The 19,385-nt window shown below is 32.3% G+C and overlaps 2 protein-coding genes across 9 annotated transcripts; both read left to right on the top strand.

Moving 5' to 3' along the window:
* The first annotated feature begins 2,795 nt into the window (after positions 1–2,795).
* On the top strand, positions 2,796–6,801 carry LOC108331050 (phospholipase D alpha 1). The gene is made up of 4 exons (XM_017565666.2): positions 2,796–2,950; positions 3,098–3,163; positions 4,304–6,173; positions 6,279–6,801. The coding sequence occupies exons 1-4, from the start codon at positions 2,861–2,863 to the stop codon at positions 6,722–6,724; spliced, it is 2,472 nt and encodes an 823-aa protein (XP_017421155.1). The 5' UTR covers positions 2,796–2,860; the 3' UTR covers positions 6,725–6,801.
* Positions 6,802–7,244: 443 nt separating this feature from the next.
* Positions 7,245–10,741, top strand: LOC108330081 (uncharacterized). Of its 8 annotated transcripts, none has more exons than XM_052876813.1 (6): positions 7,245–7,372; positions 7,626–7,701; positions 8,919–9,127; positions 9,728–9,815; positions 10,093–10,223; positions 10,344–10,411. In XM_052876813.1, the coding sequence occupies exons 2-6, from the start codon at positions 7,646–7,648 to the stop codon at positions 10,394–10,396; spliced, it is 537 nt and encodes a 178-aa protein (XP_052732773.1). In that variant the 5' UTR covers positions 7,245–7,372; positions 7,626–7,645; the 3' UTR covers positions 10,397–10,411. The 8 variants fall into 8 exon arrangements, with proteins under 8 accessions (XP_052732773.1, XP_052732774.1, XP_052732771.1 ...); XM_052876814.1 differs by having other exon boundaries at positions 7,276–7,356; positions 7,619–7,701; XM_052876811.1 differs by having other exon boundaries at positions 7,293–7,356; positions 8,914–9,127.
* The last annotated feature ends 8,644 nt before the right edge of the window (positions 10,742–19,385 follow it).

Genomic DNA, 19,385 nt, shown 5'->3' on the forward strand with positions numbered 1-19,385 from the left:
CTATAATATCCTCTTTTTTAACTAATTTCCATAAAATACTTCGTATTCTATTTTATTAGTTGATATACTTTAAAAAAATTAACAATTTGATATCTTTAATATGATCTTAAATATTCATATGATACATCTAATATAATAATACAAAAGTTATTCTAATGGCCTAAAAAATAACATTTTAAAAATGATTAGTGAGATTTCATTTTAATATTAAAAAGTTTTAATATAAATAGTTTTGTTATTAATGAATTTTATTATTTTAAAACACAAGACTATAAATTACTTCTATAGAGATTTTTATGTAAGAGTTCTCTTATTTTTATCAGAGTTTTTCGACTTCTCTCTAAGAGTTTTTCCTCTCTTAAAATTTTTCCTTTTTGCTTGTTAGATTGAAAAATTGACACTGTAAGATTGATCTGTGTGATAAGTGTGATCTATTGAATTGTGGTTAGGTTCTTAAATTGCATGAATAAATTGTATGTTGAAACGTGAAAATGTTTATTTAATTGGTGTTGCCAATGAAATTGTTGAGTTAGTGAAGATTATGCAATCTGAAATTTGGTATGTTTTGGCATTTGTGACTATTGTTAAACTAAATTTGCAAGGCTGGAATGACATAAATATGGATAATTATGCAGACTCGGTGGGTGAAGCCAAAGTCCAAGAGCTTCTAACTTAGTTGTTACTGGACGAGGATATACTCGTTGGGTAAAGACAAAGTCAGATAGCTCTGTAATTTGGTAGTAGTTGAGCTAGATAAGTCTCGCTGGACAACTTTTGGAGAAATTAAGTCTATAACTCCATTGGACGAGCTATCTAGTTGTTGAGTCATGTTCCTGTTAAACAAAATTAATAGAATCTGATACTATTTTGTGTTTTCTAATATATTTATTATAAGACTATGATGTTAAAATGGTAGTTTCTTTAATAAAATAGGAAAAGAAAATTATATATTATATGTATTTTATCCATGCATATGAAAATAATTTGTATATATTTTTTACAAATCATTTACAGATAGTTTCATATGTAATAATATCCACGGATATCTTTCGTGTGTAAGTTTACTTATACGCCTATATTAATATGAACTTTTTATATATATAATATGTGGATAATATCCCATAACATTTGAATTTTATGTATTAGATTCGGATTTTGAATTTTCTTCATGGAATATATATATATATATATATATATATATATATATATATATATATATATATATATATATATATATATATATATATATATATATATATATATATTTTTTTTTTTTTTTTGTAGTGGTAACTTATAACTTCGTCCGGATCCAGAATTTGAAATGACAGATATCTTGTAAATTGAATATCTCATTAGAAAATGGATTGGATTTTATAAGATGGAATTAAGATTAAATTAGAACTTATATTTATTACAAAGGATCATTAATCATATCGTTCACCAACATAGCCGCAGAATACTAGGTGGAAGGTGAAAAATCTTAGTCTTAGAAATATAAAGGTTTAATCTTTTTCGACATCCCTATTTATGTACGAATGTCTTAATTGGGTCCTTGTTTTTTAAAGTATATCAAAATGGTCCCTAATTTTGAAAATTGATATCAATTGAGTCCTTTCCGTTAAGTTGGCTGGACGGCGTTAAAAAAATTGATGAGTGGATGCTGAGATGACGAACGAACGCTCGTCCACCAGTGAACGAACGCTCGTCCATCAGCGAACGAACGCTCGTCGACCACCGAACGAACGGTCGTCCAGTGTGGAACGAACGGTCGTCCAGCAGTAAGAGGTCGACGAGCGTTCGTTCTCTGGTGGACGAGCGTTCGTTCGCTGGTGGACGAGCGTTCGTTCGCTGGTGGACGAGCGTTCGTTCGCTGGTGGACGAGCGTTCGTTCGTCATCTCAGCATCTACTCATCAATTTTTTTAACGCCGTCCAGCCAACTTAACGGAAAGGACTCAATTGATATCAATTTTCAAAATTAGGGACCATTTTGATACACTTTAAAAAACGAGGACTTTAAAAAACGAGGACCCAATTGAGACATTCGTACATAAATAGAGATGTCGAAAAGGATTAAACCAAATATAAATACATAAATGAGATACACTTTATCTTGAAGTCATCTTTTTATGCCCTCGTTATAACATGCTGGCTCCTTGACTCTTTAAGTTTCTGACTTGCATGGGAAAACTTATTCGTTTTCCTCCTTGTTTGGTCCCAGAAAACAAAAGTTGAAAAGATCTAATTTTTCAAATCAATATAACTTAACGATTCTTCCCAATTTGACTAAACCATAAGGAGATCTTATTGATATTCCTGAGTGAGTTTTGGGTGTTTGGTTTTGGAACAATTTAACGGAAGTAAATAAACCCAGAAACTGGGATCCAAGATCACTTGCCTAGCCTTTGCCTCAAAGGAAACATAATACTGGTTGCTTCACTTTGATGATTAGTGTTGCTCATTTTTTACTTTTCGAACTACGGCAAAGATTTGATGATCGGCTAAAGTTGCATAACTTAAGTCAAAGACCTAATCTATGCAAAAAATGGTAACTTGGGTGGTGGACAAACCCCATTATACCTTGTCAAAACGGGCTTCTAGTCCGTTTGAAGGAGGCAAACGCTTCTTACAAAACAAGGAGAGAACTGATTCTGGTTTTTGATTTTGTTCTCCAAACACATCTCTCTTTCTTCAAACAGAACATTCCCAAGATTCTCTTTCCACCTCTCTCTCTCTCTCCATTTATATACATCATTGTCAACTTACAAAAGCTAAAATTTTATTTGACTGAATTTGATTACCCTCTATGGTTATGGTGCAGTTCATATCATAGAAGGTAACAAATATAAAGTGTGAAAGAAAATGCCTGAGCTGCTACACGGGATTCTTAAGGTAACCATAGATGAAGTTGATAGACTGCATACTGGATGTCATTTGGATTTCTGTCAGAAGGTATAAAACTCTTTAGCTTTCTGTTACAAGCTTTTGTTCATGTCAATGCCTTCTGCATTAATTTTCAGAGAAATTAACATGCTTATGCTCTTTGACTGTGTTTCTTTTTCCTTCTTTTTATTTGCTTCAAAAAACATTGGAACAAAGGGCACAACACACAAGGGTAAGAGATTTCTAGCCCAAGTCAAGGGTTGTCTGCTGTGCAGGCCTGAGGTATGTTAACCAATAAACAGCTTTTCAATCTTTTAACAATTGGCCACATTACTTTTTTCACCTTTTCATATTAGTAAATTTATGAGATTGGTTTGGCTTCGAAATTTAAAAACTTGAGAATATGGGAATGCAATGTTTGTGTTTTTGTTACAGGTTTTAAAATATTACTTGTGGAATTATTGATTTTGGAAAAAGTAGAATACTGGGTTTTATTTTATTTTTTATTTCTATGATGGGCTTTTGAGAAAGTAATATTTTCATTTAAATGAGAGAAGTTATTTTGTACCATATTTACAATTTTCACGTTTATCCATTTTTTGTTTCAATTATTTTCAATTTTAAAAAATAATCCTAACAGCATTTAAATTTTAAAAATCATATTTTATGTTTATTTATAAATATAATTTTAATCATGGTGTTTATGAAAAAATAACTTATATATTGAAACGTTTATAGAAGTAAATAGACAAAAAAAATAAAATGATCTTTTTTCACATTAACTCAAACATAAATTAAATTTATAAAAGTCTTCAGATATTAGTTTATCTAGAAGTTTTTCATTTTACTAATACATAAATTGATTTTAAGTTGTGAACTTTTTTTGTAAAATATTTATAATGCAGAAGTCTGAAAGTCACGCCATGGAATTTTTGAAATTATAAGAACTAGATCTCGTAAAGAACACCAAGTTTTAACAATAAAATACAGTATTTCATAAATAAATTATTTATTTTTAAATTATAAAAATTGAAGTACAAATATAAAAAATTATAAAATATAGGAGTGATCAGCCTGTTTAAAGTAGAATAAATGTGAGTTAATTTTTTAAAACGCCCTTATATTGTAGACGGGACAAGTGTTTAGAAACAAGTTTACTAAAAAAATGTGACAATTACTTTTTCAGAAAAATATGATTTTGGTTGGAGTTTGTTTGATGAAATTGAATTTAATCATTAATCTTCAGATGAATTAAATAATTTAATTAACCTGTGAGCAAGATGAAAATAACATTATGGGGAGATGCAGAATTATTTTTTCAACAATTTTAAGAATGATAAACCAAAACTAATTTTAACAAGTGAGGGTACTAAGAGTAGAATCTTGTTCTGTTTAATGGAAACATGTGAAAACTTGAGGAAGATTGTTGGAACAAGATTGTATGCAACAGTTGATTTAGACAAGGCAAGGGTTGGACGAACGAGAATGATAGGAAACCGACCCTCAAACCCAAAGTGGAACCAGGACTTCGAAATCTACTGTGCACATCGTATCTCAAACATCATATTCACTGTCAAAGATGGCAATCCAATCGGAGCAACTCTAATCGGAAGAGCCTATGTCCCTGTGGATCAAGTTCGTAAGCGCCCCATAGTTAAGAGATGGGTTGAGATATTAGACGAAGAAGATCGTCGTCCCGTGCCGGGTCATTCCAGAATCTGCGTCAGCGTGAAATTCACCAGCGTCACTCAGGACCCAACATGTTCATGGTCTCAGGGAATTCGCATGCCATTTTCTGGAGTTCCTCGTACATTCTTCAATCAGAGAGAAGGTTGTCATGTTACTTTGTACCAGGATGCTCATGCCCCACGTGGCGTTGGTGTTGTCCCATACATTCCAATATCCGAAGGAAAAGACTACTTGCCCGCAAGATGTTGGGAGGACATTTACACTGCCATTATGGATGCTAAGCATCTTGTTTACATAACTGGTTGGTCTGTTTACACTGAAATAGCATTGGTTAGAGACAAAGAGGAATCAAATATCACCCTCGGGGAGTTACTTAAGAAGAAGGCTGATGAAGGTGTTCGAGTTCTTCTGCTTGTTTGGAAAGACAGAACTTCTGTACCAGAATTGACCAAAGATGGCTTGATGGGAACTCATGATGAGGAAACTGCTGCTTATTTTAGAAACACAAAGGTGCATTGTTTTCTGTGTCCACGGAACCCGGACGATGGGAAAAGCATGATTCAAGGATTTCAAACATCAACTATGTTCACTCATCACCAAAAGAGTGTGGTCGTTGATGCAGGTTTTGTAGGGTCATCACAGAAGCGAAGTGTGGTGAGTTTCATAGGTGGCCTTGATCTTTGTGACGGGAGGTATGACACCAGGGACCATCCTCTATTTTCAACTTTGAATACGGTGCATAGAAACGATTTCCATCAACCAAACTTTCCAACTGCTTCCATTGATAAAGGTGGTCCAAGAGAGCCATGGCACGACATTCATTGCAAGCTAGAAGGCCCTATTGCTTGGGATGTTCTGTACAACTTTGAGCAAAGGTGGGAGAAGCAAGTTGGGAAGGAACTGCTATTCTCGCTTGATGATCTTGATGACATTCTAGTCCACCCTTCTGTCGCACAAAAATCAGAAGTGGGAGAAGAAGACACATGGAATGTTCAGCTGTTTAGATCCATAGATGGTGGTGCTGCTTTGGACTTTCCCCAAGCCCCGAAAGAAGTTGCTGCATTAGGCCTTGTTAGTGGGAAAGACAATATGATTGAGAGAAGTATTCAGGATGCCTACATTAATGCTATTAGGCGTGCAAAAAACTTCGTCTACATTGAGAATCAATACTTCTTAGGGAGTTCTTATGCTTGGCACTCAACTAATGACTTTGTGATTGAGAACATTGGTGCTTTGCATCTTATACCAAAGGAGTTGACATTGAAGATTGTGAGCAAGATTGAAGCAAAAGAGAGGTTTTCTGTGTACATAGTGATCCCAATGTGGCCTGAAGGTGTACCTGAAACTGAGTCGGTTCAAGCAATATTAGATTGGCAGAGAAGAACCATGGAGATGATGTATTCCGACATTGCTGATGCCTTAGCAAAAGTCGGCATTCAAGCACACCCTCGAGATTATTTGGCATTTTTTTGCCTTGGCAATAGGGAGCATAAGGAACCGGGAGAGTATACTCCTCCACAGGAACCAGAGCCTGAGAGTGACTACAGAAGAGCACAAAATTCTAGGAGGTTCATGATCTATGTCCATTCCAAAATGATGATAGGTATGAGATCAAACACCATTATGTTAAAGTTAAACACTTTCCACTGTTGTTCCATGTTTGGTAAAGATTTAACAAATCATTAACAGTGTGTATTGCTTCCCTCAGTTGACGACGAATATATAATCGTTGGGTCTGCTAACATAAATCAAAGATCAATGGAGGGTTCAAGAGACAGTGAGATTGCAATGGGTGCATTCCAACCACGTCATCTAGCATGGAATGGAAGACCCAGAGGGGAGATATATAGATTCCGACGTGCACTATGGTATGAGCACCTTGGGGACCATGGTTTTGACTCAAAAATCTTCGACAACCCAGAACATTTGGACTGCATAGATCTTGTGAATAGGCTTGCCGAGGAAAACTGGGACATGTACTCAAAGGAAACATTTGATCAAGTTAGAAATTTTCACCACCTCATGCGCTACCCTATACATGTAGCCCACGATGGAACCATAACAACTCTTCCAGGGTTTGAATATTTTCCTGACACCAAAGCTCGGATTTTGGGTTCCTATTCATATTTCCTTCCTTCAATTCTTACCACCTAACAGTACCTATCCAAGTAATGATAGGAAAGACGGTCAAGAGAAATAATGTACATTTTCACCTCCTAGTTAGCATTACATCATTGCATTTTTAATAAAAAAAATGAAAATTTCTAATTTCAATTATTTTCTTCATCCAAAAAAATTACAAATTTTGCTAAAGTTGACCGAGTATAGTATTGCTTCATCATCATGAATCAAACTCAAAGCGCTAATTCAAATCATTAATAGTCTTGCTTTTTCTAGAGTCAACACAATAGACTAATGCATTAGAGAGGAGAGTCTCGTAGTTTAAGTACAAAATTAATTAGTTTATTTTACTCTGAACTTTTTTATTTTAGTAAGAATTTGACTACGCTTTTATGTGAATTTATTTAAATTCAATTCACGTTTTAAATTTTGTGCTTCTTTTTTCGGTAAGAAGTGGGGTAGTTTAACCAAAATACTATTAATGAACATTAAAAGTTGTGATGTGATGCGTTAGCAATTTAAAAAATTACCTCTAATTTGTTAATTATAGTATATCATGCTAGAGATTCTTCTTAGCATTCTGGTGAAGAATCGAAAGCTGTTATTGCTAACCCCATCTCAATTTCCAATTTGAGGACATAAAAAATTCTGCTGATGAGTTTGAGGTTTCTGACTGAAGTGGTTGTTGATTCTATTCCAAAATTTATCCCTTTTTTCTGCAAAATTGTTATTATTTGAAACAAAAATGCCAACAACTAGAACAGAGGCTTTTATCCTCTTTATTATTTGCTATAGTACTATTTTGCTTTATTAAATTCAGAGAGAGAAGAGATTCTCTTTGCCTCTTCATTTTTCTCAAATAAACTGAAAATAAAAGATTGTGCATGCATGTTACTGAATTATCTTCGTCTGGATTTGGATTTTGAGGTGATAGATCTGCTAAGAATTCCGTAGATGCATATCTGTGGATATGTTCCACCTTGGCTCTGTCAGATTCTCGCTTGCATGGGGTAAATTATTTGTTCCCTCTCTCTCTCTCTCTCTCTCTCTTTGTTCGGTACCAGAATTCTTTAAAAAAAAAAAGATTGTATTTTTCATATCAATACACTTGTACGATTCTGCCAAATTTGAGAAAACCGTAAGGAGATCCCTCTAATAGATATGTCGTTTGCGGTCCTGAGTGAGCTTTGGGCGTTTGTTTTTGGAACAATTTAGTGGGAGTAAATGAAGTCAGAAATTGGGATCTAACTTTTCAAATTATTGGAAACTGAAAGTTTGATCTTTTTAAACTGTTTTACCACTGCTGAGTAATTTAATTTAAGGTTTTTCTCTTTAGTTTTTAGTAATTGTTTAATTATATGGAAATCTTTGCTTGTACTGGCTTGCTTTCTGATGAAGCGTGAGATCTAGTGATCAGGGAAATTTGAAAAAGTTTACAGTTTGTTGCTCTTTCTCGTGTTCCTCAGAATCTGGCAACATTAAACATAGAATTTCGCTGCCCTATTGAGTTTCGTGGTATTCTAGGTTTTGTTTGTTAGCTCAATTGAGAAGATGCTATGTGAACAAAACTGCTATGCCTTTTTTTCCGTTTTGCCATGCTTGCTTTAGTTCTTTTGTCTGCCATGGAAAAGATAAGGCTCCAATTACCAGGGGAGTTTCAATGTAAGGAGAAATTTTATCTTAAGCCTGGTACTGCCCTTCTTGATTTTATCTTGCTGTCCTTGAAATTTTTTTGTTTACTCCAATTCATAGCTGATAACTTTATCATTTTCATATGTTGCTCCTCTGTTCTTCCATTTTTTTTGCTGTAGATTGCTTGACTGTAGTATGTAAACAGAAAATCTGAAATCCAATGTCTGTTTCTTATAATGTAAAGGAGAAGGACACTAGTTATAGGAGTAAATTCATACTTGTTCATTATGCTAATTGATCTGAGAAAGCCTCCACCAAAAATATCATACCAAAATAACGAGGGAATCAAAGTGGGTTGTTGCATCCTCTCGCTTTTACATTTCCTCAAAGTATTGATTAGGTTGAATGAGAACTAAAATACAGTAGATGGACTGAACGGCCATATGCTAGGTTGAGTTATTCAACTTAATTTTTAACTGGTACATTGAATTCTTTGTCACAGAATCGTCTTCTTTTAATCAAAGGTAGACTGATTATATGGTTAATAGTTTGTCTTAATCAAGCTTGTGGTTAAATCTGCTTTGTAACAGAGCAGAGGTTGTCTGGGATGTCTCCCAGCTCCACCTATAATTAAAGGCCAAGGAACGAACAGAGACATATCAGAAGATTTTTGGAGCAGCAGTGCTTTGGAAATAGATCTGAGGGCATTTCAGTCCCAGAAAAGCATCTCATCAATTATCATACCTTCTGATCCTCAAAGTAGCTCTGGCATTCAGATTGATTCTCCTGAATTTGTAAATGATGGCAAGTATTTTGTTATATTCAGCCTATCTATAATCTTTATTGGCTTATTGGTTAGTCTCATTATCTAAGGGTGCTTTTCATCTTGTATCACCTTGGGAGTAGCCATTTCTCTGATGCGGAGACAATCTTGCTCAAACTGTTGATAGAGTCGTGCCAGACTTATTTGCTAACTGTCACATATCTTAGTATTTACATGGAATTTTCAATTTCAAAACCCTGACCATGTAGGGACAGTTACAATTCCAATGCCTTGAAATAGCTTGAATTCCACACTTTTATGCTGGTTCTGCCATGCAACTTTCACTTTAAGCTTTTGTTTTACTTTTTATTCTCTTGTTTCTCTCTCTCAGGCACTGATTGTCTACTCCTTTATTTTTGTACCTTTTTCTTGTAAACTGTGTTTTCTTTCAAGTTGATTTAATCTCTTTAATTACATGTAATGACCATATATGGAACTTGAAGTGCAAATCTAGTTTTCTGGATTTCCCTTGATCCACACCGTCTCTGATTTTGTTTTTATTTTACAGGGTTTGTTTCAATCTTTCATTTTTGTACACTTTCTTACATATCTCCAGCTGATTATTATTACATTATATGCAGGTCTTCTTCTCTGGAACCAAATGAGGCGACACTGGGTTAGAAATAGAAGGCCCCAGAATAAGAAAGAAGTTAGAGAACCTGTAATAAGGTAAATAAATATACAAGCAGATCTATAGTATTGCATGATTTCTAACTTTGATCCGTTGTTCCTTGATCTGTGCTTGTTATTGTGTTGAAAATTTTATTGTTTTGACCATAAAAATCTTCTGCTGTGACTGTAAGTAAAAAATTGCATGGATAAGGTGGAAGATGAGGAAATTGATGGAGAGGTGGAATTGGTGAATAACTATAGGATTCAATTCAGTGATAAAAGTCATTTCTGAAAATGTTTGTTAAGTTCTAATTCTAGAGTTTTGACTTTATAGTTGGAATGCCTCTTATGAGAGTCTAATGGGAAGCGACAAGGCTTTTCCTCGGGCAATTCCTCTTGGAGTAAGTTCTTGCATGCATTGGATTGTCTCCTCTCATGTCCATGTACATGACAGGTCATGTACAAGTTTAGTGTCTATTTCTCTCTTTAATAATTTTAATCCAGCCCCACTCATTTATAATGTCTATCAAGAAAGAAATAGATGCAAACACATGACTTTGTCCTATAAAACTGCAACATTTGCAGATTTCTTCTCATCCATGAACAAGGATTCGGGAAATGCTCCTAACTCATTATAATATCATAACCTGGCAGGAAATGGTTGACTTTCTTGTTGATATTTGGGAGATGGAAGGATTATATGACTAAGCAGACAAAACAGGGTTTTTTTCCCCTTAGATTTTGCAGAAGGAGCGAGGTAGAATCTGTTCATCCTACTGTATTCCCACTGGATAATTCTACAAAAGCTAAATGGGTTAACTCTTAACTAATTGGGTTTATTTTTTCTTCTGGGGTCGTCATTTCTGCGTAATCAAGGAGGTGATTCATAGAAATTTGTTAAACCTGTTTTTACTATTTGTAAATATAGTTAAATTTATGCTACTCCTCCAATTTGTTTTATGTAGTTCAAGGTTCTCATATAATCACCATGCGTATACGTTAATGATACTTTTTTTTTATGGTGCAATTATTATTAAGAACTTGACTTTCATAAGATGAAAGGGTGTATATAAACTTGTAATTATTTATTGAAAAGAAGTGTTTGATATTATAATAAAAATCATAGTCAGATAAAATAAAATGCTGAAAAAAAAGTATTGTTTAAGAATAAAATGATTTATATTTCTTAAAAAATCACGAGAAGATATGTGGAAGAAAGATCCACAGAGAATATGATTTAGTGACTCTATTGTTGCATAGGACATGGATTTTTGTTTGTTTTATTCCATTCAACTTGTTGCAGAAGTTAATTGGGCCACTATTGCTACATAGATATATACAAAAGGATATTATGAATTCATTACGAAACAACTAAGAAATTTACAAGTGCTATATTCGAGTTCTTGAAAAGAATCCTTGGTTGTCTTAGATGCATATCATAAGAAATTAGAGAATATTTCAACCAATTCAACACTTTTGGGCCTTTTTTTAATTTCATCTTCTTTTTGTTTACAACGTGATTCATGAAACTTATTTTCAGGATTATGATTTTTCTTATTTATTTGAAATGCCTCCGGATAAAATTGTGTACAAGAAATTATAAAACAAAGATAAAATCAATTTAAAACTCATTAACATAATATCTCTGTATTCGACAAATGAAATATATAGTATTTAGAAGTAATTTACCATCTTCTATTCCTGTGTTTGCCATTATTTTAATGGACTTGTTAATGATCAGGTTATTGGGCCTATCTTCAAATTTAGGCTCAAAACTTTAAAATGTATTGTTGGTGAAAGAAAGAGACTACCAGCCGAAACTAAACTTTAGGGAAAAACAAGAAACATGTTTAACATTATATATTTTAATTTTTTTGGTCATTAAGTATTGTCATTTACTTTTTATTTGACTCTTATATATTTTCAGTATACAAGAAGCATCCTTATATCCCACCCCGTATTACTTTTCAATCAGTAAAATAAAAGTAAAACAATACTCGTACTTATTATATAAAAAAATTTACATAATTGTTTAATTTCATGTACTTATTGTATAAAATAATAGATGTACTTATTATAATAATTCCTTTTAAAACCACACGACGCATATATTTATTAATTTCTAAAATCAACTACATATGATTTTTATACTCTACTTTTTTTGTTTATTTATGCTTTTTATATTTCTCTTCTTAAAAAACATTACATATCCATTAGAATGTTTAACGATACTTTTTCAAATTAAAAAATGTTGTAGAAAGAAACTTACTTTAAGTATGCATGAATGTTAATGTCAATGGAGTTTTGAAGAAAGAAAAATTGTTGGTGCACTGACAGTGACAGTTGAAGTGGCATGAAAAAAGTGTGTTATTTTCCCTGTCAAAGACTTATAGCAGCAAGCCATGGTGATGTTGCTTCATGGCCAACACTAGCACAATCAAAGAGTCAAAAAAATAAAAGATAAGAATAAGAACGCGTTAGATAGAATATTATGTTAGGATAATAATATTTTGACAATATTTTAATATCATTTACGTGTACTTCTGTGATGGGTCCATGTTGGTATTTATGATTATTATTATTGATTGTAGAGTAATTTTGGATCAATCACAGAATGACACAAAGATGATGTTAAAATGTTGTCAAAAAAATATTGTCAAAGTATCATTATCCATTATGTTATTATCACATCTTGTCACGACATCAGTTTAATATTAGAAGAGAAAAATTTCCAATAATTTGTATGGTCCTAAATATTAATATTTAGTGAAAATTTGAATTATAATACTTATTAAAACTTTGTTGTTGAGAAAATTCTTATCCAAAGTAATAAAGGAGGTATTATAAAATATAATTTAGATTTGTTGAAAAATGAGGAAAAGAAGTGTGAAAGAGATAACTGTAGCCTCCAAAGTGGACTTGAATGCCCTCAACAAGTTTCTTGATTTCAACGTGTTTTATTGATCAATGGTAATGGCATGGTCAAGCCATTACTATCTTATACATAAAGATAGATTGAGCTCAAATTGTTCCGTTTTACAAAATTTGAACTCAAATTATATAAGATTATGACAAAGCTCTAGTTAACACCATTCTTAACAAGTTACATCCAGTACTTTAACTCTTTGGGTACAGAATAGATCTTTACTTTTATTAGTTTATTTTTATATTATTATTATTATTTTCATTTCTCAAATCTCCTTATTTATTTTCTATTTTCTCTACTATTTTTAAGTTGTATAAAGTTATTTTTGTAAAATCCATAACATATTTTCCTTTTTCATTGTTCTTTCTTTTATTCCATTTAAAAACTTCTCTCTCCTTCTTATCTTTGTGCAGCTGCATCCTAAGAGAGAATAACTCATTTCCTTACAAGTTCTTTCTATTGATCTTCTTTCAATCTCACATTAAAGAGGGAAAAACTTCATTCTCATCAAGTCCTCTTTTTTTAACACTCCTTTTATGTTTCTAAGAGTCAATTTTGTGTTTTTCCTTTTATGTTTCTAGGAGTCAATTGTTATCCACAAACAACATGAGATTCAAGGAATAAATCTACCAAAACTCTAAAAAAGATAATTCTATATTAGAATGAAACGAGGAAAGACAATAAATGAAATCAATAGATGAGAAGACACAAAGATAAAAAAAAGAAAATAAAAATAAAAATTGATTATAAAATAATAAAGATAACTAATTATTATCTTTTTCTGATCAAAATTATAATTTATTAAAAAAAGTTAACTTAATAAATATCCTTTTTAACACTAATAAAATTTAACAAATACAGATAATAATTTAATTAAATTTTATTTTCAAATATAAAGTTATAATTAATTTAACATAGATATATTAGTACTAAAAAGTTATGCTAAATTATGTTGTTTGATTTGTTGGGTGATTTTTGTAAGAACCAGAAAAATTAGTTTATAGAAGGGATAGGTGTCTCATGTATAAATAGAAGGGATAGGTGTCTCATGTATAAACTGAGAGGAGTCAGTCTTAGGAGTGAACAAGTGGCACCAGATAATGGGACCGAACATTTAATAATAAAATAATATTGATATATATAAACCTGAATTCAAAGATGGTTTCATTATCTGAGAAACCATTATCACTCTTCAAAGCTCTGTCCTATTTTCTCCTCCTTCTCTCTAAATTCTCTCTAAAAATCTCTCATCTCACTTCATCTGATCTACAATCAGATTGTGCGCAAGCTATCCTAGTGTTAAGGACTTCCATTCTCACCAATCAAACTTGTGTTTTGAACGGGTAAGTTTCATTTCTTGAGTTTTGTTAAAATCTGGAAAATTTTGTCACATGCAAGGTAGTCTACTGGTTGCATGTGTTCTTCAACCTTCTCTTCTCCTTTCTAACTTCATTTTGGTCCATTGGGTGGTCTTTTCTCACCAATCGATGAACTATAGGTGTTCATAGAAATTTCTGGTGGTGATCGAGTCTACAGTTGTTGAGCTCTCGGTTCGGTCATAGAGGTAAGGGAAGCTAGATAATTTAATTACTTAGTTTTGATGTATGAAAATGTTGTTTGATGATGTTGCATGTATATGAAACTGAATGATTTGGTGTTCGGTGATGTTGGTGTGGAATATTGATGTTGTGTTTATGATGATTGTGTTTCTGCATGATTATGGTTCAGTGACCGAGTGAAATTGGAAGGAAGTGTGGTAGTGACAATGGGGAAATTATGTTCAGTTTGAGTTTGGTCTGTATAGGAAATCTGGGTAAGTTGATTAAAGACTTGTTAGAATTCTTAATTCACTCTTAAATGTGCCAAAAACTAGGAAATCTGATTCTCGGTCATTGAGTTCATGATTCTGTAGAATTGACTCTCAAATCTATGATGAAACTCTCTTAATGATGTTAAAAAGACTTAGATATTCTTAATTAATGTGTAGTGATGTATATGATATACGTTTGGAGGATTAGAAATTGGGAGAATGTAGTGAAATTGGTAAGGATGGGTGTTGATCATAATTCTGCAGTTATTCTGTAGAATTATGTAGTTCGTTGAAGGTCTTTAATTGACCGTTCGATTTTATCTGGTGCTCGGTCTTAACTTAGTTATGCTATTGTGGATTCTTAGTTAATGACCGATCGATCTTGTGTTAATATTCCATTGAATATAGCATTCGTTCTAGTCATGGCTCTTGAATTTAAACTGTGTTCGGTCTGTTATAGGCCTTAACTGTTAATGATCGCTCGGTCATGTACTGTCTTGGTAGTGCTCGATCATTTACCAGCACTCGGTTTCATAAGCGCTCGGTCTTGTACTAGCAGTTATGCTAGTGTCAGCGCTCGGTCTCGGTAGTGCTTGGTCATGTACTGGTACTCAGTTTGTATTGGTGTTCGGTCTAAGCTCTAAGTGTTCGGTCTAAATCAATAGTGTTCGGGTTTAACTTTAGTATTTGGTTGTTCTAGTGTTGGATCCTAAAATTGTGTTCGGCTCATGCTTGAGTCTTACTCTTTAAATGACCGTTCGGTCATGTTCACATATGGGGAGGGTTTTACCGTCCGGTCTTGTTCACAAGATTTGTTGATCTTTCTGTTCGGTCGTGCTCAAGGGTGATGTTTGTTTTACTGTTCGGTTTGACGTTATTTAAATGTGTTATGGATGAGGAAATATGTTGGTAATGAGGTATAGTATTTATAATGTGATATGAAAGATAATTCCAAGGAGGAATGTCTCAATGGTGGTTTCAATGTGGTGAAAGTATGAATATGGTCAGACTAAGCTAGTGTTCATCCTGACATTCTAATGGCCACCAAGTCTCAAGTAGAGAATGGTGGCGCATGTGGTGAGAATAGTAGGAGGCCTGGTTGCGTATAGCTTGGGGTTCCAACTATCGAACTAAACTCATGTGTAGTTTGCGGTTTCCAGCTACAGTGAGGGATGAAGGGCTAATCTCGTGTGGCGGCTTGGGTTTCCAGCTATGGTATTCATGAGGTTTCCAGTTTACCTTTCCACGAGTGCAAGAACGACCGTAGCTACATATTCATACAGTCCAGACAGTCAGAGTAAAAGTGGTCGGTTATAACATGCTTGTATGATTTTTGTAGATGTATGATTGTATTATATGTTTGTATGAATTGTATGTTTACATAGTTAATTAAATTATACTAGCTTACCCTTATTTCCTGTTTTGTCATGTTGTCCGTTTGGTCGTCTTTGTCATTGCAATGATCACTCTGTGGGTGTGAGCAGAAGGTGAGGAGGGTTCTTTGGAGCAGGCGCTGGCAAAAGAGGGTGGTTTCCGTTAAGAGTAAGACCGTTCGGTCTTGTGCTTGTTTTTGGTTTTAGTGTAGGACCGTTCGGTTGATACACTTCTTGTATGACCGATAGGTATGCTCTTATGGTTTGTATCAGTATAGGTTTCTGTAAAGTTTTAAATTTATGGTTATTTTAGGATAACTGTAAGTTAGCTTTATTTTCCTGTAACTGTTCTATTTTTATTGTAAATGTTAGAACTCTTAAATATAGTTTACAGCTATATTTTTGGGATGTTACAATTTTGATATTTTGTGAATGGAAGAATTTTAGGTTCAGAAATTTGTCAAATTGGTGCTATTTTAGAAGTGTTTTGCAATAACTATATAGTAGAAAAGAGTTAAAAGTGTCAATTTGAGCAATTGAGCAAGCTAAATTCTATCAATTCAATGTTGAGTGCATCTTATTACCATTGAGCGTCGATTTTGTTGTGTGTTCTGGTACACTGTTTATTGTATTTTTAATTGGTTTTGGTGGTTCTAATGTTTGATATTATTGTGGTTCATGGTTTTAGTTGTGGCTATAATTTATGTTGAGAAGGTTGTAATGGATACATGAGTTTATGAAATAAAAGGAATTTCATGGGGGAAAAATCCTATTATTGTGTTACTTTTTTATTGTATGTATTGATGTATGTATTTAAACAATGATATATTCAATTTGACACTCTAATAACCATTCACACTTATATATGATAGAATGAGTTATGTGATGAGAGTAGTAAGAGGTCAAAGTCTGAAGGCATGATAATGGCCTAAGACGTGAAAGGGATTAATCTTGTGAGTGGTAAGATGAAACCAATTGACAATGACTTTGTAGAGTAGTAAAGACAACCACAAATGCATGTCTCTCGTGAATTCGATATCAATGAATGTATCCAAATAATTGAGTTTAGAAGAGTATCTGATTACATGATTTATATTATATGATTGTTTGTTATGCATTGTATTGTGATACATCATGTTTTATTAATATAGGATGTCTTTTATGCAAATTAGCTTACCCTATTGTTTTTATTTGCATTGTTTGCGATTATTTCTTTCTTTTGCAATTATCACTTTATATGTGTGAGCATATGAAGATCTAAGTGTAGAGACACCTAAAAAGATAGAGAAGCCAACATTAGAGTTGTGAGATGCTTTGAGAGCATAAGTGATTAATTATAATAAAAGTTTCACTAGTACAAAAATAGCGTATAACGTCACGCGTTCAACGTCCAACCACTGAATAGCCAACGTTAAAAATGAGCGGTGGCATTTTTGTAAATAAATGCAATTATTAAACGTCATTTAGAATTGTAATTCGACGTAAAAGGATATAAAGCGTCGAATTCCCTTTAAATTCGACGTCAAAAGGTTAGTGAATTCAATAAAAATAAAAATTTGAGCGGGAGATTGAAAATTCATTCACTTTATCTTAGCGCGCGATACCCTCCTCTCTTCTCAAAATTTTCTCGAACGAAATTTGACGAGCATCACATGTAATTTTTCTTTCATTTGATACAAATGCATGTTAATTAACTACTTTATGTATGATTTTTGTTTGTTTTAACCGAAATTATTTTCGTGCTCTTCTCCTTCATAGGCGCATTCTGCTTTCTCTCTCATTGGTGACGAAACTTTATTCCGATGAACCACCTTTTGAAGAACTTATGTGTTGAACTTGTTTGTTGTTTTTTTTGTTGAACTTGTTTGTTGTTTTTTTTTTGTTGAACTTGTTTGTTGTTGTTTGATTGAACTTGTTTGTTGTTGGTTATTATTGTTTGTTGTTGATACTACACTACACGTTCATAGTTCATGTTTTATAAAATACCAAACACTGAAATTTGTTGTTTTTTCGCTTTTCAGGTCTCATAGAATTGTAAAAAATGATCAGAATTAAAAAAACAAAAAAAAATTTATTAACGTCGAATATTAACAAAATTTGACGTTAAGGTCGTATATTAACAAAATTCGACGTTAATTTAACGTCGAATTTTTTAAATTCGACGTAAATTTAACGTCTCCTGATATAACGTCGTTTGCGAATTCGCCATTAAAAGTTCAAAATATTTGACGTTGTACGCGATTTTTGTACTAGTGTTTTTTTTTGTTTAGTATCGATGTACAAATATCATAGTTTTAAACTTTATAATTTAGATTATTTGTTCTAATATTGTTATAAAATGTATTATGTATTTTATTAGTTGTATGATATTAAAATCAGAAATTATAATTTTTCTTAGTTTTTTCATTATGATTTTATCCCTTAGAGAGTGAACATGTGTTAGTAGATAATTCATAACTAAATAAATTTTGATTTTGAGTATATTTTATTTTATTATAAAATATCTCTATTTTTCTCTTATGATCTCGTGTATGTATAGTTTTAGAAATCTTTGTTTTATGTCAATGCGTAAGTCCTTCATATTGATGAGATTAATAAGATTTTAGAAATATTTTTATATAAATAGATTAAAACTTAGACAATATTTATATTACTTAAAAAATAAGAAATTTGCTTACTGGACATAGAAAAATACGAAAGTAATAATTAATTTTAAATAACAACGTGAGTACTAGATATTGATAAAATAATATATGAAAAATAAAATAAAATATATATCCCACGTCTAAGAATAAGAAACTGTGTTTGCTTTATATAAAAATGAATAAAGTAATTGATTTTTTCCACATAAAATAACATTTAAATTTAGCACATAATTTTGTATTTTCATTCAAACATACAAACTTCCATAATTTAGATTATCTTTTAAATTTGTTGTCTTTCTGTATTTTTAAAATACACTCATTTTAATAATAATCTAGCATAAATAATTAACTTGTTAAACGATTATTATTATTAACCTAAAAGAGGCTGACAATAAAAAATAAGGTGGAAAAAAAAACATTTGCACAGAAGAATGAAGTGGTGATAGCTTAGAAGAGTCAAACACTCATAACACAACTGGGAATTTAGGATGAGTACGCAGCATCCCACGAAAGAAAGGCATTGAGTGTTCAGTCCAAGGTCCAGGGTTGTCATTTCAACCAGGAAAATCACTTCTGATATATATATATATATATATATATATATATATATATATATATATATATCCACGAAGTGGATCACAATCTTCAAGACAGAGGAAAAAGGAAGTCTTTTGTGTATATATTATTATGTAAAATCGAAGTCATTGCATTGTGGAGTGAAAGAGCATCATTGATGCAAATTGGTTGAGAATCTTAATAATAATATTTTTACAATATTTTTTATAATATTTTAACATTATGTATTAATTTATATTGGTATTTATAATTATTATTATTATTTATGGATTAATTTTGAATCACGATAACATGTAA

This window comes from Vigna angularis, chromosome 4 (genome assembly GCF_016808095.1).
Source record: "Vigna angularis cultivar LongXiaoDou No.4 chromosome 4, ASM1680809v1, whole genome shotgun sequence".
Taxonomy (NCBI): domain Eukaryota; kingdom Viridiplantae; phylum Streptophyta; class Magnoliopsida; order Fabales; family Fabaceae; genus Vigna; species Vigna angularis.

Coding starts and splice junctions, on each gene's coding strand:
- LOC108330081 (XM_052876811.1), top strand. Junction 7,702..8,913: donor CAGATTCTCGCTTGCATGGG/GTAAATTATTTG, acceptor GCTTTGTAACAG/AGCAGAGGTTGTCTGGGATG. Junction 9,128..9,727: donor TCCTGAATTTGTAAATGATG/GCAAGTATTTTG, acceptor CATTATATGCAG/GTCTTCTTCTCTGGAACCAA.
- LOC108331050 (XM_017565666.2), top strand. CDS start 2,861: ATGCCTGAGCTGCTACACGGGATTCTTAAGGTAACCATAGATGAAGTT. Junction 3,164..4,303: donor GTCTGCTGTGCAGGCCTGAG/GTATGTTAACCA, acceptor AACTTGAGGAAG/ATTGTTGGAACAAGATTGTA. Junction 6,174..6,278: donor CCATTCCAAAATGATGATAG/GTATGAGATCAA, acceptor TGCTTCCCTCAG/TTGACGACGAATATATAATC.